Raw genomic sequence first — 22,806 nt, forward strand, 5'->3', positions numbered from 1 at the left:
AAAAAACCCGACATATATTAAAGAAAAATATAGTTTAGAATCAGAAACTAAAAAACAAGATTATAGATTTTTTTTCTGAAAAATATTGAATTTTGAGCACCCACTTGGTATGGTTTGAATAGAATAGAATAGATGTTTAATGACGCCCCAGCACAATGGCATAATTTGATTAATAAGTAATTAATCACTTGCCGAGATAAAAAAAACCCACCTACATTTAGCAAAGAAAAGTCCACTAATACTGTCATAGGATCAATGCCATTACCTGTCACTGATCAACAACAAAATTATTATGGGATTTATGGCAAACTTTATATATATCTTTTTTTTTTTACATTTAACTCTTTTTTTTATGGCAAACTTAAAAAAAGAGAAGAAATATGGGATTTATGACAATTAAACTTTAGAAACAAAATCTAAAAAAACATACAATAAATATAGATATATCAAAGATTGACTTTTATGCACTCATATTAACTTAAAACTATAATATATATATATTTTTTGCTGCAGACCATTACTCAAAACTATTTCAAAATGACAAGTTGTCATGTAGACGACAGTGTCAAAACCCTCCAATCAGTTGGCTGCAACCACATGAATAAAAAAAACAGAGAGGATTATGGCAAACATAACTGAAGTATGATGGACTTGTTTTCCTTCACGACTCATTTGAAACCTGTTAGAAACTCCTATCAACTTGAGAAGTTAGCAAGCATGCGGCAATGATCGATCACAAAAACTACTGGGGAGATGGCATAGCTTGCATTATAGGTTAAAACAGTTCACAATAAGATTCTAGTTTTAAGAAATAATACTAGTAGTATGTATACAAGTAGACATGTGTGTATGTGTTTGTGTGTATGGATGGGGTTCATGGGTCAAAACCTTGCTCAAGCAAATTTTCTTTTCTTTTTTTAGAATGAATTTTCTTTGGCAGCATGTTTCGACCCCACCTAGAAACTTCACTCGTCACAGTCTAGACCCCCCTGAATAAATTTCTGCACATGTGTCTGACAAGATTTAATATAATTTTATACCAAAAAAGTATCCCTAAGTCAGAAAGGACATATACTTTTTAATAAAGTATATATATCCTACATGATAAATCTGAACGAAGTATGACTTTGCTCAGCACAAATTCTGACAATATTACAGACATCTGTTGAGGACCGAGTCATTCATTTTCAATTAACAGCTGCATGTCTTTTATATGCATATTTAATTTTACACTTGAATAGTGTTAGATAATGTCTTATTATCTGTAACATATATTATGGAAAGTGAAACAGAAAAAAGTGATAGTTGTGGTTCATATAAAAAAGGAGGAAGTTACACAGTGCACTGGTACCAGTGTGAAGCACCAGGTGGTGAAAAGCAGGCAGTTCCCTAATCAATCACAGTAGGACAGACGCCAGTCTAGCTGTCAGCAAATCATATTTTCACAGACCACTTTCTGTTAGAGCTGCCACACAGTGTGACATAACAGAATTCATGGCATTTGTGCATTATTTTTCTCAACTAATTCCAACTTTACATGACAAAAAGAAAAGATGAATTGAACATTTTATTTTGTTAACTAATTTCACACTTCAGTCAAAGTTTAAAAAAACACATTTTTGCGTTTACTTTTAGAACATTTAAAATCAGTCAATTTCTGTTCTGTTGGAAGCTATAATCATATTTTAATGCTATACAAAATAAAATACATTCTTTATCTAAAATGCTCTTTAAAGGTTTGAGTATTATTTCAATTATTACTGTAATCCACAATTTCGTTTTTTTTTTTTTTTCAACGACACCACTGGAGCACATCAATTACTTAATCATCGGCTATTGGATGTCAAACATTTGGTAATTCTGACTCATAGTCATTAGAGGAAACCCGTTACATTTTTCTCTAATGCAGCAAGGGATCTTTTATATGCACTTTCCCACAGACAGGAACTCAATCAGATGAATGGATCCATCGAGGTGGTTCGATCCTGCGACGCAAGCACCTCAACCGACTGAGCTAAATCTCGCCCCTACATTCTTTGTAAAATGATATAGTAAACTGTTTATATTCTTTGTAAAAAGCATGATGATATAAACAGTTTACTATATCTTAAAACACGAAGAAAACCAGATAGCAATAATTCAAATGATACGCACCTGCATTAATAGTTAAAAAGACGGAAAACAACTTTGCAATGCTTCATTCATTGCCACATCCTAAAACGTGTCTGTCATCATCCTCCCTAGAGAACCCAGAGGGTAGTTATCATTAACAGCTTCACACCACTGGATGGAATGATGACAACCCGGCTACATATATCAGACCTGCGCTGAAAACATGCTGCCCACCCTATCTGTGTGTCATGGCATGATGGCTACCTTATCAAGCTATATACCAAGGTTAGACGGGAAGGTAGTAAGCAGGGAGTGTTTATTTTAACAAATTACAATAACTCATTATGACAAATAACCCCCCCACCAAAAAAAAAGAACACCCCCCCCCAAAAAAAAAACACTTTGAAAAGAAAAAAGTAGAGTTAATATTTTAATTTGAAACTTAGAATTATGCATCTCATATCCAGACAATTATTATTTGATGTAACTAAAATGGAACCACAATTTAAAGGCACTGACCAAATGTAAAATATTTTTGGCGATTACAGATTTTTTTACCATTAGTAGGAATTGTAAAATAGGTTTAGCTAAAATTGCAAGTTTTAAACTGTTTTATTACACATTGCTTTGCAACTTCTTGCTTTAATTTTAACAAATTTGGGCAAATTTAATGTTTCTGGTTATTCTGAGTTTTATAATACCTCAATATCACAAAAAAAACCAAGCATTTATAGTATTGCTAAATCAATACATGTCGTCTACCAGAACCAACAAATCTTAGTATCTCAAGGGCCATAACTCTGTCAAAATGGGTAAATCATGACGGGCCATAACTCTGTCAAAATTATGATGAAGGTCAAACCTGATCTGTAACTGTATATGATATGGCTTTACACCAAATTTCAGCATTGCAAAAAAAGTTAAGAAAACCATATGTGGGACAGATGGACGGACAGACAGAAGGACAGAGATGAAACCTATAGTCCACTCTGGTTGGACCGATCAGGGATTTAAAAACAAGCATGAGTTGAAAACTCAGGTATAAACACCTGGAAGTAAATCACTTTAAATATTTTGGCTTTAAATTATATACAATAATATATTTTAAAATACTAGACACACATTTACTTATCTCTATATTAATTGCAGACAGTGAACTAAATCCATAACTTCATCTCTGATATTTCTAATTTCCATGAACTTCACTACAAAATTTGTCGACTGTTTATACATGTAATAAAAACACTGAAGGTGCACTCAACACATTTTATTTACGGCTATATGGTGTCGGACATATGGTTAAGGACCGCACAGATATTGAGGGAGAAAACCGGCTGTCGCCACTTCATGGGCTACTCTTTTTGATTAGCAGCAAGGGATCTTTTATATGCACCATCCCATAGACAGGATAGCACATACCATGGCCTTTGATGTACCAGTCATGTTGCATTGACTGGAGCGATAAAAACACTGAAGATTAAAATGAGAGTAACTGATTGAAAAATTCATGCTTACAGTTCATATTTCTGTGCCAATCCACAGGTGGCTCGATGTCGACTGTAGTACCGGTTCTCGAGGTCAATCTTGGTTTCCCCGATAAGGTCATCCATTCCGACAAGATCCCAGTCGTACACCTGTACAGACAGCAGACTCTCCATGGGGAAGGTGGCTTCAATTTCAAAACACCTGCAAAATAATCAGTTATTTTCTTACAACACCCATTCCAGAGAACACAGTGTGAGATTTATGACAACATATGTTGCAGATCTTATTTTAAAGATATCTGATGGGCTTTTCCATGGTGATTACCTAGATGTCATATGTGAAACATACATCCACTGAAATTAACACACATTATACTGATTGCTATTGATGACATGCACAAATTAACTGTGTAAGTGAAACCTCCATAAGTAGCTTGGTTAAAGTGGACATTATTTTGTTTTAATGTTTAAAAAACCAACATAAAAAAACAAAATGGTACCTAACAACCATTCATGTGATATTTTTCATATCTATATTGATAAGATAAGATGATTTGATAAGCATCTGCAAATTTAGTCTTTAGCAGAGTAGTACCATTCAAAAACTTGTTAAACCTTTTTTTGCCAAACACCAACATTTTCAAACAATTCTTTAAAATGTCTTTTTAGTTTTATTCAGTCTGCTGTAAGTCAAATACTGTTTATCCATCTAACCTGCCCTGGACCAGGCCTCTGGTGAGGACCAAAAAAGACTATTTTGCTTTAAAATGCCACCCAGCACACTTTGTTTCAGATTTTTGTTTTTTGACAGTTTATGTAGTCAAAGCATCGCAACAAGAACTGGGGCCTAATTCACTAAACTCTCGTAACTTTGAGATCTCGCAGTGCAATGCTAAAAGACTTGTAAAGAGGATACTTTGGTGTCTAACAGAGCCTAAGAGACCTTTGTGAATTAGGCCCCTGATCTCTTAAGATAAGTAATTGCTTAATACAGGTTAATAGTATTTATTAATATCTACATTGTTCAACATTACCAAGTTAATAAAAATCATACAAAGTACACAACTAATAACAAGTGTGATCACATGATCAACCAATAAGGTAATTTGGGGAAGTGATGTCATAACATTAATTAATTAATTAATTAATTAATTAATTAATTAATTAATTCATTCATTCATTCATTCATTCATGAGAATTTTGATAATACTTTTTAGAAATGCTTCCTACTGAATCATTACAAATATTAAATATTAGCATTTACATGTTTTCCAAGTGTGATTTAAACATTTTGAGTTCAGGGAATGCTGGATGAATTTGTAGATGATTTTTATTCACTTAGAAATAACTTTTATGCTTAAAGGGACATTCCTGACTTTCTGCATTGTAAGATGTTTCTGATTAATAAAATATTTATACGATTAAACTAACATATTAAATATATTTTCTTGTTTAGAATATCAGTGTCTGTATATTCAATGTGTTTCTGGTCGTCTTAATATTTGTAAGATGCCCAAACTAGATTTTGTCTTCAAACAATTTCATACGTACGTAAAAAAGATATTTTAGGAAATAAAATGAAATTTAACCTAGTACAAATATTAGAACGATCAGAAACATGTTTAATATACAGCCACTAATATTTTATGCAGAAAAATATATTTGATAAGTAATTACATTCGTTAAAAAGTCTCTGTTAGTCAATAACATCTTAAAGATTGTAGCCAACTCAGGAATGTCCCTTTAAAGTTTGTTTTATTTAAGAACACAACTACAGCACATTGATTAATTAATTAATCATTGGCTAATGAATGTCAAACAATTTGGTCTTTTGACATGCAGCAGCCTTCAGAGGAAACCTGCTACATTTTTCCATTAGCTTTTATGCAATCAGATACGACAAATTTAATATTTCAAGTAAAAAGCCTTACTTTTATCCAGAAATGCTATCAATTATTGTTAAAGGACCAAACACGTTGAATGCAGGTGTCTGTTTTAACTGTTAAATGCTTGAGTAGGTTTCACTGTGTGGTGCTCCGTATTTCATTTCTTTACCTCACATCTTCCACCTTTATGTTTTTAATGTGAGTCTTTTTATGCCTTTAGACAAACAGTATGATTGATGGAATTTATGCCAAAATAATCCTTTACAATTTTTATAGCAATGATATGATAAAAAATCATTAATCTTTAGTACAGACATCATTAATATAAAAAATCTCAAATATGAAGTTGGATATGTTACATTGTTTGACAAGGAATGTTTTATTCATCATAAAAATAAGAAGTTTAATATCTTTTCTTTGTTTAAATTAGTTTTGGGTATTGGTGATAGAAATGTTGTAGTTTTTGAAGACTGAGTGAAAAATAGCAAAAACATTAGATTTTTAATAGCATGAAACTGGAGATGATGAAGACGGTCTTTTTATGTCCTGGTATGACACCATGAAGACTGGACAATAAATTTGCTGTGTCACCATCTGGTCATTTAAAATTTGAAATATACATATATTTATTATATAACATTTAGTGAAATATCTTAAAATATCAGTGAAATAAAAGTGTTATCAGTCACTCAGTGACGATAACACATTTTAGAGTGAAAATTTCACTATTTCACTCTAAAATATGTTATCTTCACTGAAGAAAGCTGGAACTATTTTGCTGCTGGCATTTTAAAAATAAAGGTATAAAATTGCCAAAAGTTATATAATAAATAGAAAATTTCATGTTTTTTTGTCAAATATGATTTATATCTCATCTCGTGAAGTTTGCAATCATATCACGTGAGATTTGACTGCAAACTTCACTAGATGAGATATAAATCATATTTGACAAAAAACATGAAATATCCTCTATATGCAAGTTAACTGAAACTCAGCTGATTACTTAATTTAATTTCATTTTAATCTGTTCATCTGGTGTTAATCTGTTAGTCTCATTGCACTTGTTATTTCATTTCCCTGAGGAAATTTAAAGCTTTTAAATGAAATGCTGGGATTTTAAGATAGTTTAACAGCAATTTTAATATATTTTATATTAATTTAATACAGCAAAACAGAGGCAGAATGACACTTTAAAACTCATTATGAAAACAAAACATATTAGATAATAACTATTTAAAAAATTAAAAAAAACTATTAAAATTTACTTTGAAACTCATTACTAAATGAAATACCTATTAGACAGTATCAAAAATGTTTATTGCAACTATTAAAATTTAATTTACAATTAACGTTTAACATGTGTTAAAAAGCAATCAAAATGTCAATTTTTTTATTTATGACTTCTATGATTATCTATGTGGACATATTCTAGAATAAACACACTCACGATAAATTAGTCGGTATTTGTAATGTCATTTTGTGTGGTTAGGGGACCCCCCATTCTGTTATAGGCCATTGTTGGGTTAGACAATACCTTTTAGTCCTGGTCTGTTCAAGCATGCTACAACAAAACTGCCGATCTACATGATGGGGCCATTTGGGGAGAAATTAATACGCATGCCTGAAATTTATCCTTCTGCTTGAGCAATCTTGTTCTGGCTCTGTGACCTCCTCTCTTTAACATTATAATGCAATAAAACAAACTTCAGATCCACAGTTAAATGCAAACAATAGAAAGTCATGTCTGTAAAACATCGCAAAATGGGAAAATAAAAGAGCTTTAGAGCTATACAGGTTTGCAGATTTTATTTTTTTTTCATTCGAATTCTCTAATTTTTTTTCAAAGATGATTGTTGAATGAGAGGTATCATTGTCACATAACATACGTAAAAACTTGGAATGAGATATCTGTGATGACGAAACCAACACGCAGTTTGTGAACAAATACTCAGGGATACAAGTTGCTGTATCATCCTCTGATTGTGGTGTACACTTTCCGAAACTATTGTGCTTGGCAAATAAACTTTACGTCACGTTTATTGTCGCATCTTTTGTTATGGGCATCATCAAAAGGTGTAACAGTTCAATTAAGATATCAAATCCTGCACATGGTGGATTGAGGTAAACATGCAGTGGAAAACAAAGATATAACAAACAGATAAAAGAACACTTGACATTTGCTGTATTTTTAAGAGTTTCAAATTATCAAACATATCAGTTGACCAAAATAAAAGAAATTAAGAAAAATAAAAAAGATAAACACAGAAAAAATTATTACATAAGTGAAGAAAGCTTTCATTGTATCAAGGTAATGTCTAAATATTGGGGTTTTATTTATAACTATAGGTACTTATTTGATATTTAGAAAATATAAAGATTTACAATTACAATTAAATTTATCATTTAAATACTTTAACTAGTTAAAATAAAATATAATTAGTTTCTTTTTAATTTTTTGAATAATAATAAATGTATTATTATTATTTGTGTTAAAATAACCATTACATTTACAGGTTTTTTTACAATTGTAAATTAATTTCCATACAATATCATATCTAATTAACAACATTCAGAAGTTAATAAATAAACACTTATGTAATGTCATCTTGTAGAGAGGCATTTATTTAGGACTATACCACCTGTTTGCCAATAAATGCACTTCATTTATTAAATAAATATTTAAAAAACATATAATAATTAGATATATTATAACTGAAGACAAAATGAACTATGTTTTCAAATTAGTAAATGCATAACACATTTTTTAATTTTAATTTTATATTTTAAAATAATAATACAAAAATGTAGAATATATAATTTGCACAAAACACCATATTGACTCGTCCTTTCCTATTACACTTCACCAGTAGGTATTAAAATGATTCTACATTACTTTTTATTCTGCAATCACAATATATAGTAGAAAGGTATGATGACTTCTTTTATACTAGTTATAATCAGCAAAGGATTGGTGTCTCGTAAAATGTTACTTATTATTTTATTTCCAGTTAAGGGTTTTGATTTTTTTTAAACGTTTCGAAGACAATATTTGTTTTAAAAATAAGAAATAAAATGTTATTTAAGAACTATTTTGTTTGGTGTATAGATTTTGTAGGCAAAAAGGCAATAAACATGTATGAGCCTACTACTCAAACAGCTGGTAAAGTTGTGTAATAAAATGTTTAATTTAATTAATGTTTTGAAGGTTCAGGAGCCCCTCAATATAGAAATTAAATTAAATGACAAAAAAAAAAATTAAAGACTTTTATAATTATTACATTTTTTTTTATAAAGGAAGTCCTTAGGGGGGGGGGGGGGGGGGCTCTGGCAGGGGGGCCCGGAGCAATTGCCCCCTTTGACCCCTTATAAACCCGGCACTGGGCAGGATAAATAAAATAACCGGTTACATAATATATCACATTTATCCTGTAAAGGTTAGAATGGCGATTGCCATGAGGCTCCAGTTATTCTTTATATATAACCAACTAATTGGAAGTTATTTATTTGTCATTTGGTTTTAGAAAAGTGACATTAAAAAAAGGTATTGCTAACCAGTGTTTAAAAATATTGTGTTGCATGAATATATATTTTTGTGTCAAAACTCTTAATACACGAACAAAAATGTTTTTTTATGTCAGCTGTGAAGGAATTATAATATTCATAATCAATATACCGGTACATTAAAAAAATTATTATTTGTAAACTTGGAAAGTACTATTGTTTTCAAACTTTCCTGCTGATTAAAAAAAAAATGTGTTAAATGTTTTCTTGTTTAATTTTCCCAATAACTAATTTACATAGTAACTGTACGCCATCACCTCAAAGATACTGACATCTACAAATGTGTTGGCTTAAGATAAATAGTTTTGTTTTGGTAAAAATTGGCTTGATTTTGTGAAAATTAGGTTATTCTGATCTTCTTGTTTATCTTGTATGATCTGAAATAATCCTGATAACTTTTCTTTGTACTTTTTATAATGCTGCATTCACAAAATACACTTCATTTTTTCACTCACACAAAGCCCAAGTATTACATTCTGTACAAACATAATTACGCAACATTCTCGGCAAATTCTTTTCAGTAATGTTTTCTAAACAACTTAAAGATGGTTAACAAGAAAGAGAGTTCTCTGGGATCAATACTGTTGTCGATAACCTCTTGGAGATTAACTTGCTTATTTATTGCATGCTTTACTTTGCTTTCCAAATTGGTGCTAGAATACTTGGGGATTAACAAAAATGCTTTCGGAGATTTTGCCAAACTGATCCCAAGATTCCTTTCTGCAGCAGATATGCTAGCTTAGACGATGGACGACATGTCGTGAATAATATATATATCTACAGCAAAGAAAAAACATTGGCTGTGGAAACATTCTTTCATTATATGCCACCAGCGTAATGAGTGAGTTTACGATCAGGCTTTTTGTGCACTAGCAATTAGCACTGGTTTCCAGCTGTTCCCTGGCAGAAGTGGCAGTTCTTTTAATGATCTTATGAAAAGCTGAGAAATTTATGTGTATCCAGTTACATGCAACATCCATACACAATTAATAAGTGCAGCGCCAGTTAACACCAAATGTTATTCATACATGCACGGGCTGACACAATAATCAATGCGGGTAATAACAAACAATCTATTCCGACATTATAAGCATCCAAAATGAATGTAAATAATTCTGCAATAACAACTGCGTTAGGCAAGGTTAAATTAACACAGATGAGATTTACATCATATATATACTGTCAGGAATATCAGAAATGTATGTATAAATGTTAATATGCTTCATTTTAGATTTAAAAAAAAAATAATAATAATAAAAAAAATTCTTAACTTGTCCTCTCATCTTATGGGCTTGATTCAAATAGATATATACTGTCAGGAATATCAGAAATGCATGTATAAACGTTAATATGTTTCATTTTAGATTTTAAAAAAAGAAAAGAAAAAAAGTTTTAATAGTTTTTTTCTTAACCTGTCCTCTCACCTTATGAGCTTGGTTCAAATATTCCAACAGCCAGTCAAATGGCTGTAAGCCTCCACTGTGTCAAGTACCCATTTCTTGTCACTTATTATTTCCTTTCTCTTAGAAAATAACATAATACGAATGTAGAAGAGATTGGGTGGGCAAAGATGGGACAGATAAAGATATTTATTTTAAAAAAGAACATGATAAAACACATTTCCTCATATTTGTTTAACACCTTTTCCTGACTGACATCTTCCATAATATAGCCCTGTTTGTAGGTCTTTCACTCCCATGACTGTTTTGACAAATCTCAAGACAAGGAATCATAAACCTCAAGAAATGTTCTGTTCCTTCAGATTGAACTGCAAAGGACTCAGTTATAGAGGTAGAAAGCTCCTTCATGTGATCATCCATCAAAAGAACCAGAGGTGGTAGATTCTTTACTGGAGCTGGCATCACCAATGTCAGAGCTGGATATGCCTTAGGACATTGTGACTGTCCTGTAGTCTGCAAAGGTTTACGGCAAAATAGCCAAGCATCTCAAGTACCTAAAGTGGTCGACAAAAAAGGGCAACATTGATGTTGATTCTTCTTAGATATATTGAGCCAAATTTACAAAGCCTGTTCTAGACTTACACACGTTTACACTGCTTAAAGGGATATTCCTGAGTTTGCTGCATTGTAAGAAGTTTCTGACTAATAAAATATTTCTACGATTAAACTTACATGTACATATTAATTATATTTTCTTGTTTAGAATATCAGTGTCTGTATATTCAACGTGTTTCTGGTCGTCTTAATATTTGTAAGACGCCCAAACTGGATTTTGTCTTCAAATAATTTAGTATGTACAAATTGGTTTTTTTACGAACTAAAGTGACATAAGTGATATTAGAACAACCAGAAACATGTTTAATATACAGCCACTAATGCAAAATATATTTGATATGTAATTACAATCGTTAAAAATTCTCTGTTAGTCGATAACATCTTAAAAATTGCAGCAAACTCAGGAATGTCCCTTTAAACACCTGCATTTAAGAAAAACAGACTTTGTAACTTCTGTCCATAGTTTTCACTTGTTACAGAGTTTAGCTGGATGAACAGTGTTTTCAGCTGATGAAATGGAAGACATTTCTCAGTTACACAAGAGAGGAAAACAATAGTGCCTGAAAACAATCTCATTAATGATTATAAAGTATTATTAAAAAATTAAATAAGCAAAATAATGAAATATAGTAAAGCCAAGAGAAGACCAGGAGTGGATAAAGAAAATCCACTTAAAAGGGGCCCAAACCAGAATCTATTAACAGGATGGTTTCAATAAAAATGAGAGAAATTATTTTTAGTCCATGTAAATGAATGAAAAGAAAGCAGCAGTTTCTATGTCACTGGAGACAGGCTGCCTGGACACACCGTAGTCGATTACAGCCATTTGATTCATTCTATGGATTTTTGAACCAGTTCATAAGAATGTGTGAAAGCACCGAGATCACAGGTCAGGTTAATGTATAAAAAGAAATTGTTTTTATTACATGTATACTTATTATTATTAAACATTATGTCAAGGTTACCTTTCATTTTTTTTGCCATCATGCAGAAGAATTTTAATATTTGAACAAAGAAGAAAAAGAAGGAAATGTTTTATTTAATGACGCACTCAACATTTTATTTACGGTTATATGGCATGGGACATATGGTTAAGGACCACACAAATATTGAGAGAGGAAACCTGCTGTCGCCACTTCATGAGCTACTCTTTTCGATTAGCAGCAAGGGATCTTTTATATGCACCATCCCACAGACTGGATAGTACATACCACGGCCTTTGTTGTGGAGCACTGGCTGGAATGAGAAATAGCACAATGGGCCCACCGACGGGAATTGATCCTAGATCGATCACACATCAAGCGAGCGCTGTACCACTAAGCTACATCACGCCCGTATTTGAACGAAGAAGAAGAAGAATTGTGAGAAGGTAAAGGAACAACAGGATAAGATTAATGAATGGATGGGGGACAATATTTGTAATCAGTTTCTCAAACCATAGTCATTAAAAATGTTATCAGTTTTTGTTACACACTGATGCACCAACTCATGACAAAGTTTTGTTATGATACAGTGACTGTGTGATTGATTAAAGTTATAAGTTAAAGTGTTGGGAGGTTTTTTGACGACACCACAAGAGCACATTGATTTATTAATCATTATCTACTGGATGTCAAACATTTGGTAATTTTTTTACTAATAATCAAAAGCCTCTCATTATTTCATTAGAAGCAAGGACTCTTCTATATGCATTTCCTACAGACAGGACAGCATGTACCACAGCCTTTGATATACCAGTTGTGGTGCATTGATTGAGATGGGAGAAAATCCCAATCACAGAATAGGTCCACTGAGGTCATTCAATCTTATGACCCAAAAACCTCAGACGAGCACTCTACCGAATGAGCTAGATCCTTTTGTCTAGTCAACTGATCAAATACAGGATATAAATCGGGTCACCCAATCCAACCAACCAGGATCCTGGTAATATTTAGGCCAGACCTCCAGCATTCCTGGCAAGAATTTCCGCATTCCTCGAGTGAGTAAAGTTATGAGCTCCACCATATTTCTAAGTCATGCAGCCTTGTCAGAGGAGTTAGATGTCATAGATTTCACTAGGATTACACACACAATGATGGCATACCGATAACCCATTGTCAGAGTGTATAATGAAAAACCCATGCGAGTAGTAAAATAATTTGCATAATGACACCCCAGAACATTGTTTAAAAACTCACTGGTATACTATGATAGTTGTAACATGGTCAAGTATCAAGAGAAGAAACATCCCACAGCTCAACAGGTTACTCTTTTAAATAAGCAGTGAGGTGTCTTTTTATGGGCAGTTTTACCATGGATAGGATGGCACCAGCAGCAAATATAGAATTTTGTGAAATAGGGGAAATACAGTTATGAAATAAGGGACATGGATATGATATCTGAAGTGCTGTGTGTGTGTGCGTGTGTGTGACGGGGGTTGGGGGCACATGTGTGTGTGGCCACAAGTCAGATTTGTTTTATCTTTACATGGAGTAAACAAAAAAACACATACATTTTTATTCTCAAGTTTGTGGGGGAATAGGCCTCTTGATTCTTATGGGCCTGTATCATAAATGAGACAATTAATGTGGGGGGGGGGGGGGTAGGGGGGGGTTGTTTGTTTTTTTGTTTGTTTTGTTATCCCACTGCCCCCTTTCCTTTCTCTTCTTTGACTTCCATTTCATTTCTTCCCGATCTGGCGGCTCCTCCTAGCTTTCAACTTCTTTCACTATCCACCTCCACATCCCAGTCCTTGTCTCTCCAACCGCGACAGGTGCTTGTCTCTTGTGACTATCCGTGCCACACACCCTGCCATGTCCCATCAGCTTTTTGCTGTGGGCTTAGTCTGACCACTTCAGAGAGTGTTCAGTACTAGTAGTTACTTCTGGCATTGTTAACAGCACTTGTAACCACCTACTATGCTCTCCTACTACTGGCAATGCTAATACCATTAACACGGAGGAGTTGGGAGTAAGTTGGTCCATTAACTCTGCCCACGGTATTTGATTTATATATTGTTGGATGTGAAAAGACACCCAAATCTCCGGGTATTAATTCTGTATTACCTCACAGTGAAAACAGGTGTTCTAAGTCCTGTTCCACCTCAGTTTTGTGACTCACCTCATTGTACAGAGTAATGGAGTATCCACACTGTTTTGTGACTCACCTCATTGTACAGAGTAATGGAGTATCCACACTGTTTTGTGAACACCCTAATCAAGGCGAGACATAGCCCAGTGTTACAGCGCTTGCTCAATGCACGGTCAGTGTGGGATCGATCCCTGTTGGTGGGCCCATTTGTGAACACCCTAAATCAAAGGCTGTGATCAATCCTATGACATACCACACCACAGGTGAGCACTCTACCACTGAACCACATACCAGTCTAGAAGATAAACTTAGTTCGTTTTGTTTGATGACACCACAAGAGCATATTGATTTATTAAACATCGGCTATTGGATGTCAAACATTTGGTCATTTTGACTCATAGTCTTCAGAGAAAACGTGTGACATTTTTCCATTAGCAGAAAAAAGGATCTTTTATATGCACTTCCCACAGATAGGACAACACATACCACACCCATTGATATATCAGTCAGGGGCACTGGTTGAGACAGAAAAAAAGCCCAATCAGAGAATGGGTTCACAGAGATTTGAGCCTGCGACTAAAGCACCTCAGCCGAGCACTCTAACGACTGAGCTAGATCCTTACCGTAATTAATTTCTTGAAACAATAGAATCACACCATCCTACAGACAGGACAGCACATACCACCTCCTTTGACATATCAAGTTGAAGTAAATTTAAAAAAAAGAAGAGTCTAATCAGCAAATGGGTCCACAGAGGTTCGATCCAGCGACTTAAGCACCTCAGGCCAGTGCTCTGCCAACTGAGTTAGACTCTGCCTCTAGAAGAGAGCATCAAGTGTACTTACTTTCCAAACACTGGGTTGAGCTGTTTGGAGACATAGTTCTCCTTGTCGTTCATCGTAGTGGATCCCAGACGGATCACAAGGTATGGATCAGCTTTGCCGTTGATGTCTGCAGGGTGAAGGTCATTGGCCTGAAATGCAGGTTTCAGTTATACAGTAAAAAAAAATGAAAACCAGATACAGACACTAATTAAAATGCTGTCCAAATTTCATATTGTGCAGTAACAGATGTAGAGACAATATGTATATACCTGAGTTACTATTTGGCATGTATTTTAAAAATGTAATCCTTGCTATACTTTAGTCACTTAGAAACATTTACTAGACACCACTAGAGCACATTGATTTATTAATCATCGGCTGTTGGATGTCAAACATTTGGTAATTTTGACATTTACTCTTCACAGACAGGATAGCACATAGCATGGCCTTTAATATACCAGTTGTGATGCACTGACTGGAATAAAAAATAGTCCAATGGGCCAACCGATGGGGATCGATCCCAGACTGACCTTGCATCAGGCGAATGCTTTACTACTGGGCTACGTCCTGCCCCAAACATATGTATTAATTGCAGATACCAACAATTATTCACAAAATTTACACATTGATAAGAAGCATGTTGCAGTATTACTCCAGTTTACAGTAACACTTTCAATGCTTGTAACATTTTTAAAACAATATATATTTATATAACAAGTTTTAAAGTAAATAATGATGGAGTGACTATAAATATTAGTTTTATAAGGTACTCAGTCTTTTAAGTACATTTCTTCTCATACCTTGATAACATAAATGCGGACCATCACTTTGATGGGATCATTGCTTGGCAACCCTTGGAACAAGCCTGTTGATGGATTGGCTCCAGTTATAGTGGTGTCCTCAATGTCGGGTGGTAGTGGAATCTTGTAGATTTTCAGTGACCCCTACAACACAAATGTGGTTACAGTAAAAACAATGATATTCTCTGGACTATCATCAAATGTTTCATTTTAGTTTATTCTACTAAACATTACTACATGTACTTATATTTTTTTTAAATTATTTTGTTAAAGGGACATTCCTGAGTTTGCTGCATTGTAAAATGTTTCCGACTAATAAAATATTTCTACGATTAAACTTACATATTAAATATATTTTCTTGTTTAGAATATCAGTGTCTGCATATTCAATGTGTTTCTGGTCATCTTAATATTTGTAAGAAGCCCAAACTAGATTTTGTCTTCAAATAATTTTGTAAACAAAAATATTTTAGGAAATAAATGAAATTTAATCTAGTACAAATATTAGAATGATCAGAAACATGTTTAATATACAGCCATTAAAGAATTTAGGCAGAAAATATATTTGATATGTAATTACAATCGTTAAAAAGTATCTGTTAGTCGATAATATCTAAAAATTGCAGCAAACTCAGGAATGTTCCTTTAATCTGTATCTACTAGATGGAGATCTGTATTGTACATCTATAGTCCATCCCATTCTCCTACAATTTTTTTTTTTTTTTTGGTAAATAATTTCAGTTTGGTTTGACATAAGAAAAAAAAGTAAAAGTGTTTTGGATATAAATACAAAAATACAATTTTTGTGTGCAATTTAGGAAACAATCGGCCCAGAAACAAATAACTTGTAGTAAATTCAATAATATGAAAAAGAGGTGTTTCCTGTGAGAATATTTCAAGTCACATAATTTTGCCAAGGATTTTTAACATAATTTTCTGCAATAGATATAAAGAATAACAGGTTTTTGATGTAGTCTATCGACTTTATCCTGAGATGATAACAATGAGGAACTCTTTGAGGCTTGCCAAGCAGAATTTCCCATTCATCCTGAACAGAATAATGCCAGTAATTTATGACATTAATCTGTTATTCTCTATATCTATTGCAGAGGAACTTCTGTGTTATCATTTAACTCAACAGGATCAATGGGGAAATCAATATGCTCAAGTTAAACAAACACATTTTTCTGCAGTATGAAACACAAAAATTGTTCTAATGTTATATTGTTTTTTGTTGGGTTTTTAAAAAATAGTTTTAAAACTCAAAATTCCTAAATAAACATAACTTTTTTTTTATTTACCACAACACAAACCTTTATTATGACTGAAATTAACAATATAAATAACATACAGCGAAAATGTCAAGTTAAAGCAAATGAGTCAAGTACGGTCATATGACAACCAATATTCCTGTTACAATAAAGGATATATATATACAATCAAACTTCGATCAATCCACCTTCGATCTCTCGAAAACATCGATATCTTGATTTGAAGCAACGGTCCCGGCCGAGTTGCTATACAAACTAGTAATAACGACCTTCGAAAACTCGATAACCTCGATCTTTCGACCTAATTCTTTGGTCCCGTCATAAAGATTTAATAGAGTATGCACCTCTAAAACTCGACGCATGTGGATTGATCAAACTCTTGTTGCCGATAGTATTTTAAAGATGACTGTAATGTCAATCGTGTCAAGCAGGCGCCTGTCTCGGGTGGTCTTGGCTGTCAAGGATTAGGGTGATAATTACAGAATAATAGATCGCCAACTGAGCGGAACGAAATGATCCTATGTTTGGTAGTCGGTGTTCGTCCGTGGTGGAGAGCCTCGCTACATAATACTTAATTACAGACACAGTCTAATTAACTTCAAAGAGCATTTGTAATAATTGTTAGCGCTGTTTGTTTTTGCTCTCAAAGGCGTGAATCGTGTTAAACTTTAGCTTTTCTATTTATGTATCAGTTAATGTTTATCAATTACCAGTCATTTAGTTATGATCGAGCAATCTGGGGAAGGACCCGGTAATGTGGGGTTTGCCAGATCGGTTTTAAAAAGTTCTGCTTTCTTGTCATCCTAGCAATCTTGCGTAGGGCCCAGAAATGGAGGGTGGGTGGCCAGATTGGAGAAAAAAGTAGAGGTGGGAAGCGTAAATAATTTTGTGTAAAACAAATGTACTTATAGTGTTATTCGGCATTCAGTGTTTTATTTGTTAGTTACGTTCCGCCATGTTTTGACATCTGTAAAATACGCCAACGTTACTTTTTGTTATTTATATATGTATATGTATATGCCTTGTTTTTTTGTTGTTTTTCTTTCTGTCAATAAATACATGTAGCCTATATGCCCAAGCATATATTTCAAATTCATCTGGGTGATTCTTTTTGTTTTATTTACTTACTTTTACAACATACGCAAAATTAATGTACGACAGACGTCAAAGATACCAACAGCTGGGGTGGGGTGGGATGAGATGGGGTGGCATGGGGTGAGGTCACTGATATATTAATTCGCTTTTCAACTGGGGATGCATAATTTAGAGTTCAGAGGTAGGCAGCGAAGCACATGCTTCTTACAATATTAAGCGAAATAAACCAGCTGCAATGCTGCAACCAGCTGCAATGCAGTTTCAAATTTGAACTCTTATATATTAATATATTTCGAAAACTCGAACTCCCTGAAACTCGAACTATTTCCTCATTCCCTTCAAGATTAAGTTATCGAAGTTTGACTGTATTTATAAATGAGCAAAAATAATATATAACTTTTTATGTGGAATTAAACAAGGAATTAAATGACTGTGTGTAACATTTGTATTTTAGAAGAGTGTTTTCACCTTAAATTTCCCCACAATTCTGTTTTCGTCTGTATCCTCAGTTGCTGCCTGCTTGCCCCGAAACAACTCAAATGTATGGAGCCAGTCTTTGAACTCTGAGAAGCCGTGCTGACTTTCCAACTCACTGGGTAATACCTGAACAAAAACCCAAACATAAAAGAGTTATATTATCTCATTGTCTGAACTTGATATATAAAACAAAAGCATTTTCCAAATTTCCAAGTCATTGGGAAACACCTAAACAATAAAAAAAAATATATATATTATTCGATTAACTAAAGTTGAAATGTAAAACAAAAACAATTTCCAACTCACTTTGAAAAAAAATTAAAATTAAAATTCTACTATTTCATTGTCTAAACTTGATATGTAAAACAGAAATAATTTTCAAATTTTTCTTAAAGTTTGGGTTTTTTAACCTGCTTCAACAACAAATTTATTAGCTTTATAATACTTAATATAGTTATAATTATTATAAGGTGTGACATACCATAAAAATCACAAAGAAAACTGGCAATGTTACAAACAATACAAGCTCACTATACAAGCAATAAAACAACTTTATAAGAAAATATTTAGCCATTTTTTTTTTATCCTAATGTAGCCAGTTATTCTTATATTGTGATCATGTATAAAAGGTTTATATATATATATTTTTAGTTTATGCAATTCAAATAATTTTAATAAATATTTTATTACTTGTTAATAAATATGTTATTATATAACTTAATTTTGAAATTTTGTTTTTGAAATATTCAATTATTTTCAATTTTACTGTAAAAAAAAAAAAAAAAAAAATTATGTTATGCACATGTAATTGTTACACATAAAATTCCAGTAATCATGATCTAAATGACATCAAAAGATGAATTAATACAAATTTAAAAAAACAAATTAAAAAAGAAAACAAAGCACTATGACTTAGTTTTTGCTTAATAAAATAGTCCTAGTCCGATATACTTAGCTAGGTAATTTATTAATAAAGTCTATATATTAATGTTATCTTACATGTATATAATAATCTCTTAAATCAATCTAAATTTCAGTACAGAATTTATTAATAATTAACACTGCAATTAAAATGAAAAATAAATGAAAAGATAAAGATACAAAAGAGATATAAACAAGTTTTAATACGTTACATTCCAATAATCAGTTTACTAAGTATTAATTGGTTTACATAATTAGATATATATGAAAAGAGTATAAACAAATTAGATATTAGAAAAATATATAACATGCAAAAGCTAAAATAATTTTCTGTAAACAAAATATCTTGTTTGTTTGTTTTTCTAACAAAATAGATATTTCACAGCGACTCAGTCTTTATAGAACATTTATAGCAGTCATATAAAAACATTATTATTTTGAAAGTTACTCAGACTTTCCATGACCTTTATAACAAGCACATATATGTAACAATTCCCTTCTTATAACAAATACATGTATTGAGTTAGTATAGACTGGTATGAATAAATATCATATTATGATAGGATGAGAATGAACACTGTTGACAATAGATAAATACTAAATTTTTATTCAATTGTTTTTCAAAATGGGGGTGGGGTGGTTTAATTTATTTTTTATTTGATATATTCAGGACATTAGAAATGTTGCATATGGAGCGAAAAAAAACTAAAAACTTTTTTTTTACGAAATGATAAGCAAACCTTTATTCTCCAGGCTGACAGGGATGGAAATTTAGGTTTTACTTTAAAATAGCCTTACCATTAATTTGTTCTAATTATTATATTTTGATTTTGTTTTTAAATGTTGTCTTTAAGTAGTGTTTGTTAAATCCAAATCAGTTGTATAGTTTTAAGCATTCTAATATGCATGTATCCAATTTATTATTTCATGTGGATTATAAATGGTCTCTTGCATAAAAAAACTGACATGACTGACTAAGAAAACTGAAGAGAATAAGTTGCTATTTGGTCACAGTTAGGTGATGGAACACGGCTGGTCAGGTCAGGTCATAGTGTTTAAAGTGCACATGCAGAGCAAGCTGTTGTAGTGCACGCCTGTCAGGGGCGCAGGTGCCGACTTGCACTGGCTCCTTCATCCAATGAATATAGCACCTCAGCACACTTTAAATAAAGGCTATATGGTACCTAACATAGGGTTATTTTCACATTTAGTTGATAGAGAGAAAGACAGGAAATCTACCAAAGCCATATTCCTAATGATAAATCAGAAATGGATATTTTATATACTTTCAAAGATATGAACAGTATATACCACAGCCTTTGATGTCCTACCATTTGTGGGGCATTGGTTGGGATGGGTAAAAACAACAAGATTACAAGAGAAACACTGTAAATTAGTTTACTTAACAGTGTTACAGTACTGCAGGTGCATGTGGTGATTTATTATAAGAATATGATGTGCATGAAATATAATATTAATTATAACTGTTAATTTCACCACACAAGACAAACCTATGATGTGTGATGTTATATAGCTGTGTTATGCAGACCTGTCAACCCAGAAGAGTGGAGCAAAAAAAAAAAAAAACCCCCCAAAAAACCCGATATGATTAGGCCAGAAACACATCTCCAGGTCATTAATACCAAATACACTGGCCTCAGTGGTGTCGTGGTTAAGCTATCAGACATAAGGTTGGTAGGTACTGGGTTCACAGCCCAGTACTGGCTCCCACCCAGAGCGATTTTTAATGACTCAGTGGGTAGGTGTAAGACCACTACACTCTCTTCTCTCTCACTAACCAATAACAACTAGCAACTATCCCACTGTCCTGGACAGATAGCCCAGGACAGCATGCTTGAACCTTAATTGGATATAAGCATGAAAATAAGTGGAAATGAAATGAATACCAAATAACCAAAGATTTTAAACAGTGACATAAAAATAAGTACATTCATAAAACTTTTACATCTGTCTGTTAAATTTTTAAACTAAATTATTTACTTTCTAGTACAATTTGGTGTTTGTTTTAGTAGATATTTATTTTTTCTCAAAACTTGAATTTGTAGTGTCAAAATACTGCAGTGTGTGTGTGTGTGTGTGTGTGTGTGTGTGTGTGTGTGTGTGTGTGTGTGTGTGCATGTGTGCGTGTGTGCGTAAGTTGATTTTGTAAAGTGTCAAAATACTGCAGTGTGTGTATGTGTGTATGTGTGTGTGTGTGTGTGTGTATGTGTGTGTGTGTGTATGTGTGTGTGTGTACATGTGTGTGTGCATGTGTGTGTGTGCATGTGTGTGTATGTATGTATGTGTGTGTGTTGTGTGTGTATGTGTGTGTGTGTGTGTGTGTGTGTGTGTGTGTGTGTGCATATGTGTGTGTGTGTGTTTGTGTATGTATGTGTGTGTATGTGTGTTTTGCCAAGTATATATTATATTTACAGTAAAAGTAATTAATCTGCAGAGTAGCACCTTGGATAATAAAAAACTGTATTCTTTCATGCCCCAAGAAAAAGCTAACTATAGTTCATAACAGTAAAAAGCCTTAAATTGTACAATAATTAAGAAAAGACAGCTTAACTTGCATCTGTTGAAATCAATAAATAGAGTTTGCTCAATTATTAAGAGTTAAATTTTGAAGAGTAAAAAAACTGATAGAGAGAATGTGTAAAGTTAAAGGTCACATCCAATGATCAGGGTGCAGGAGGAAAGTTTGTTTTGTTTAACTACACCACTAGAGCACATTGATGTATTAATCATTGGCTCATGGATGTCAAATATTTAGTATTTTGACATATAGTCTTAGAAAGGAAACCTGCTACATTTTTCGATTAGTAGCAAGGGATCACCATCCCATAGACAGGATAACACATACCACAGCCTTTGATATACCAGTTGTGGTGTAATGGCTAGAATGAAAAATAGCCCAATGGGCCCACTGACAGGGATCAATCTTAGACCAACCGTGTGTCAAGTGAGTGCTTTACCACTGGGCTACATCACACCCCAGGGTGCAAGAGGAAGCATTTGGCTTAGGTAGGGTGTGTGCACTAGTTTACTTATTCAGTTAAAATTTTGTTTTATGTAACAACATCACTAAAGCACATTGATTTATTAATCAGCAGCAATTAGATGTCAAATATTTGGTAATATTTGGGGCTGATACCAAAATATGTTTTGCTCCCATGCTGTACCAAAAAAGCCCCACCTGCTATATACCATCTATCAAAGCAATGGAAACAATAGATGTCTTCACAGCAATAGAGATGTAAATGAAAGGGTCTGTTAATTGATATATTC

The 22,806-nt window shown here is 33.0% G+C and overlaps 1 protein-coding gene across 1 annotated transcript in view; it reads right to left on the reverse strand.

Moving 5' to 3' along the window:
- The window catches only part of LOC121375112 (otoferlin-like), a 135,845-nt gene that overhangs the window by 53,771 nt on the left and 59,268 nt on the right, over positions 1 to 22,806 (reverse strand). The window contains exons 24-27 of the mRNA XM_041502356.1: positions 18,586 to 18,720; positions 15,752 to 15,895; positions 14,973 to 15,100; positions 3,628 to 3,798 (exon numbers count right to left, since the gene is read on the reverse strand). Coding sequence (XP_041358290.1) covers positions 3,628 to 3,798; positions 14,973 to 15,100; positions 15,752 to 15,895; positions 18,586 to 18,720 — 578 coding nt within the window. The remainder of the gene's footprint in view (positions 1 to 3,627; positions 3,799 to 14,972; positions 15,101 to 15,751; positions 15,896 to 18,585; positions 18,721 to 22,806) is intronic.

Source organism: Gigantopelta aegis, chromosome 6, assembly GCF_016097555.1.
Source record: "Gigantopelta aegis isolate Gae_Host chromosome 6, Gae_host_genome, whole genome shotgun sequence".
Taxonomy (NCBI): domain Eukaryota; kingdom Metazoa; phylum Mollusca; class Gastropoda; order Neomphalida; family Peltospiridae; genus Gigantopelta; species Gigantopelta aegis.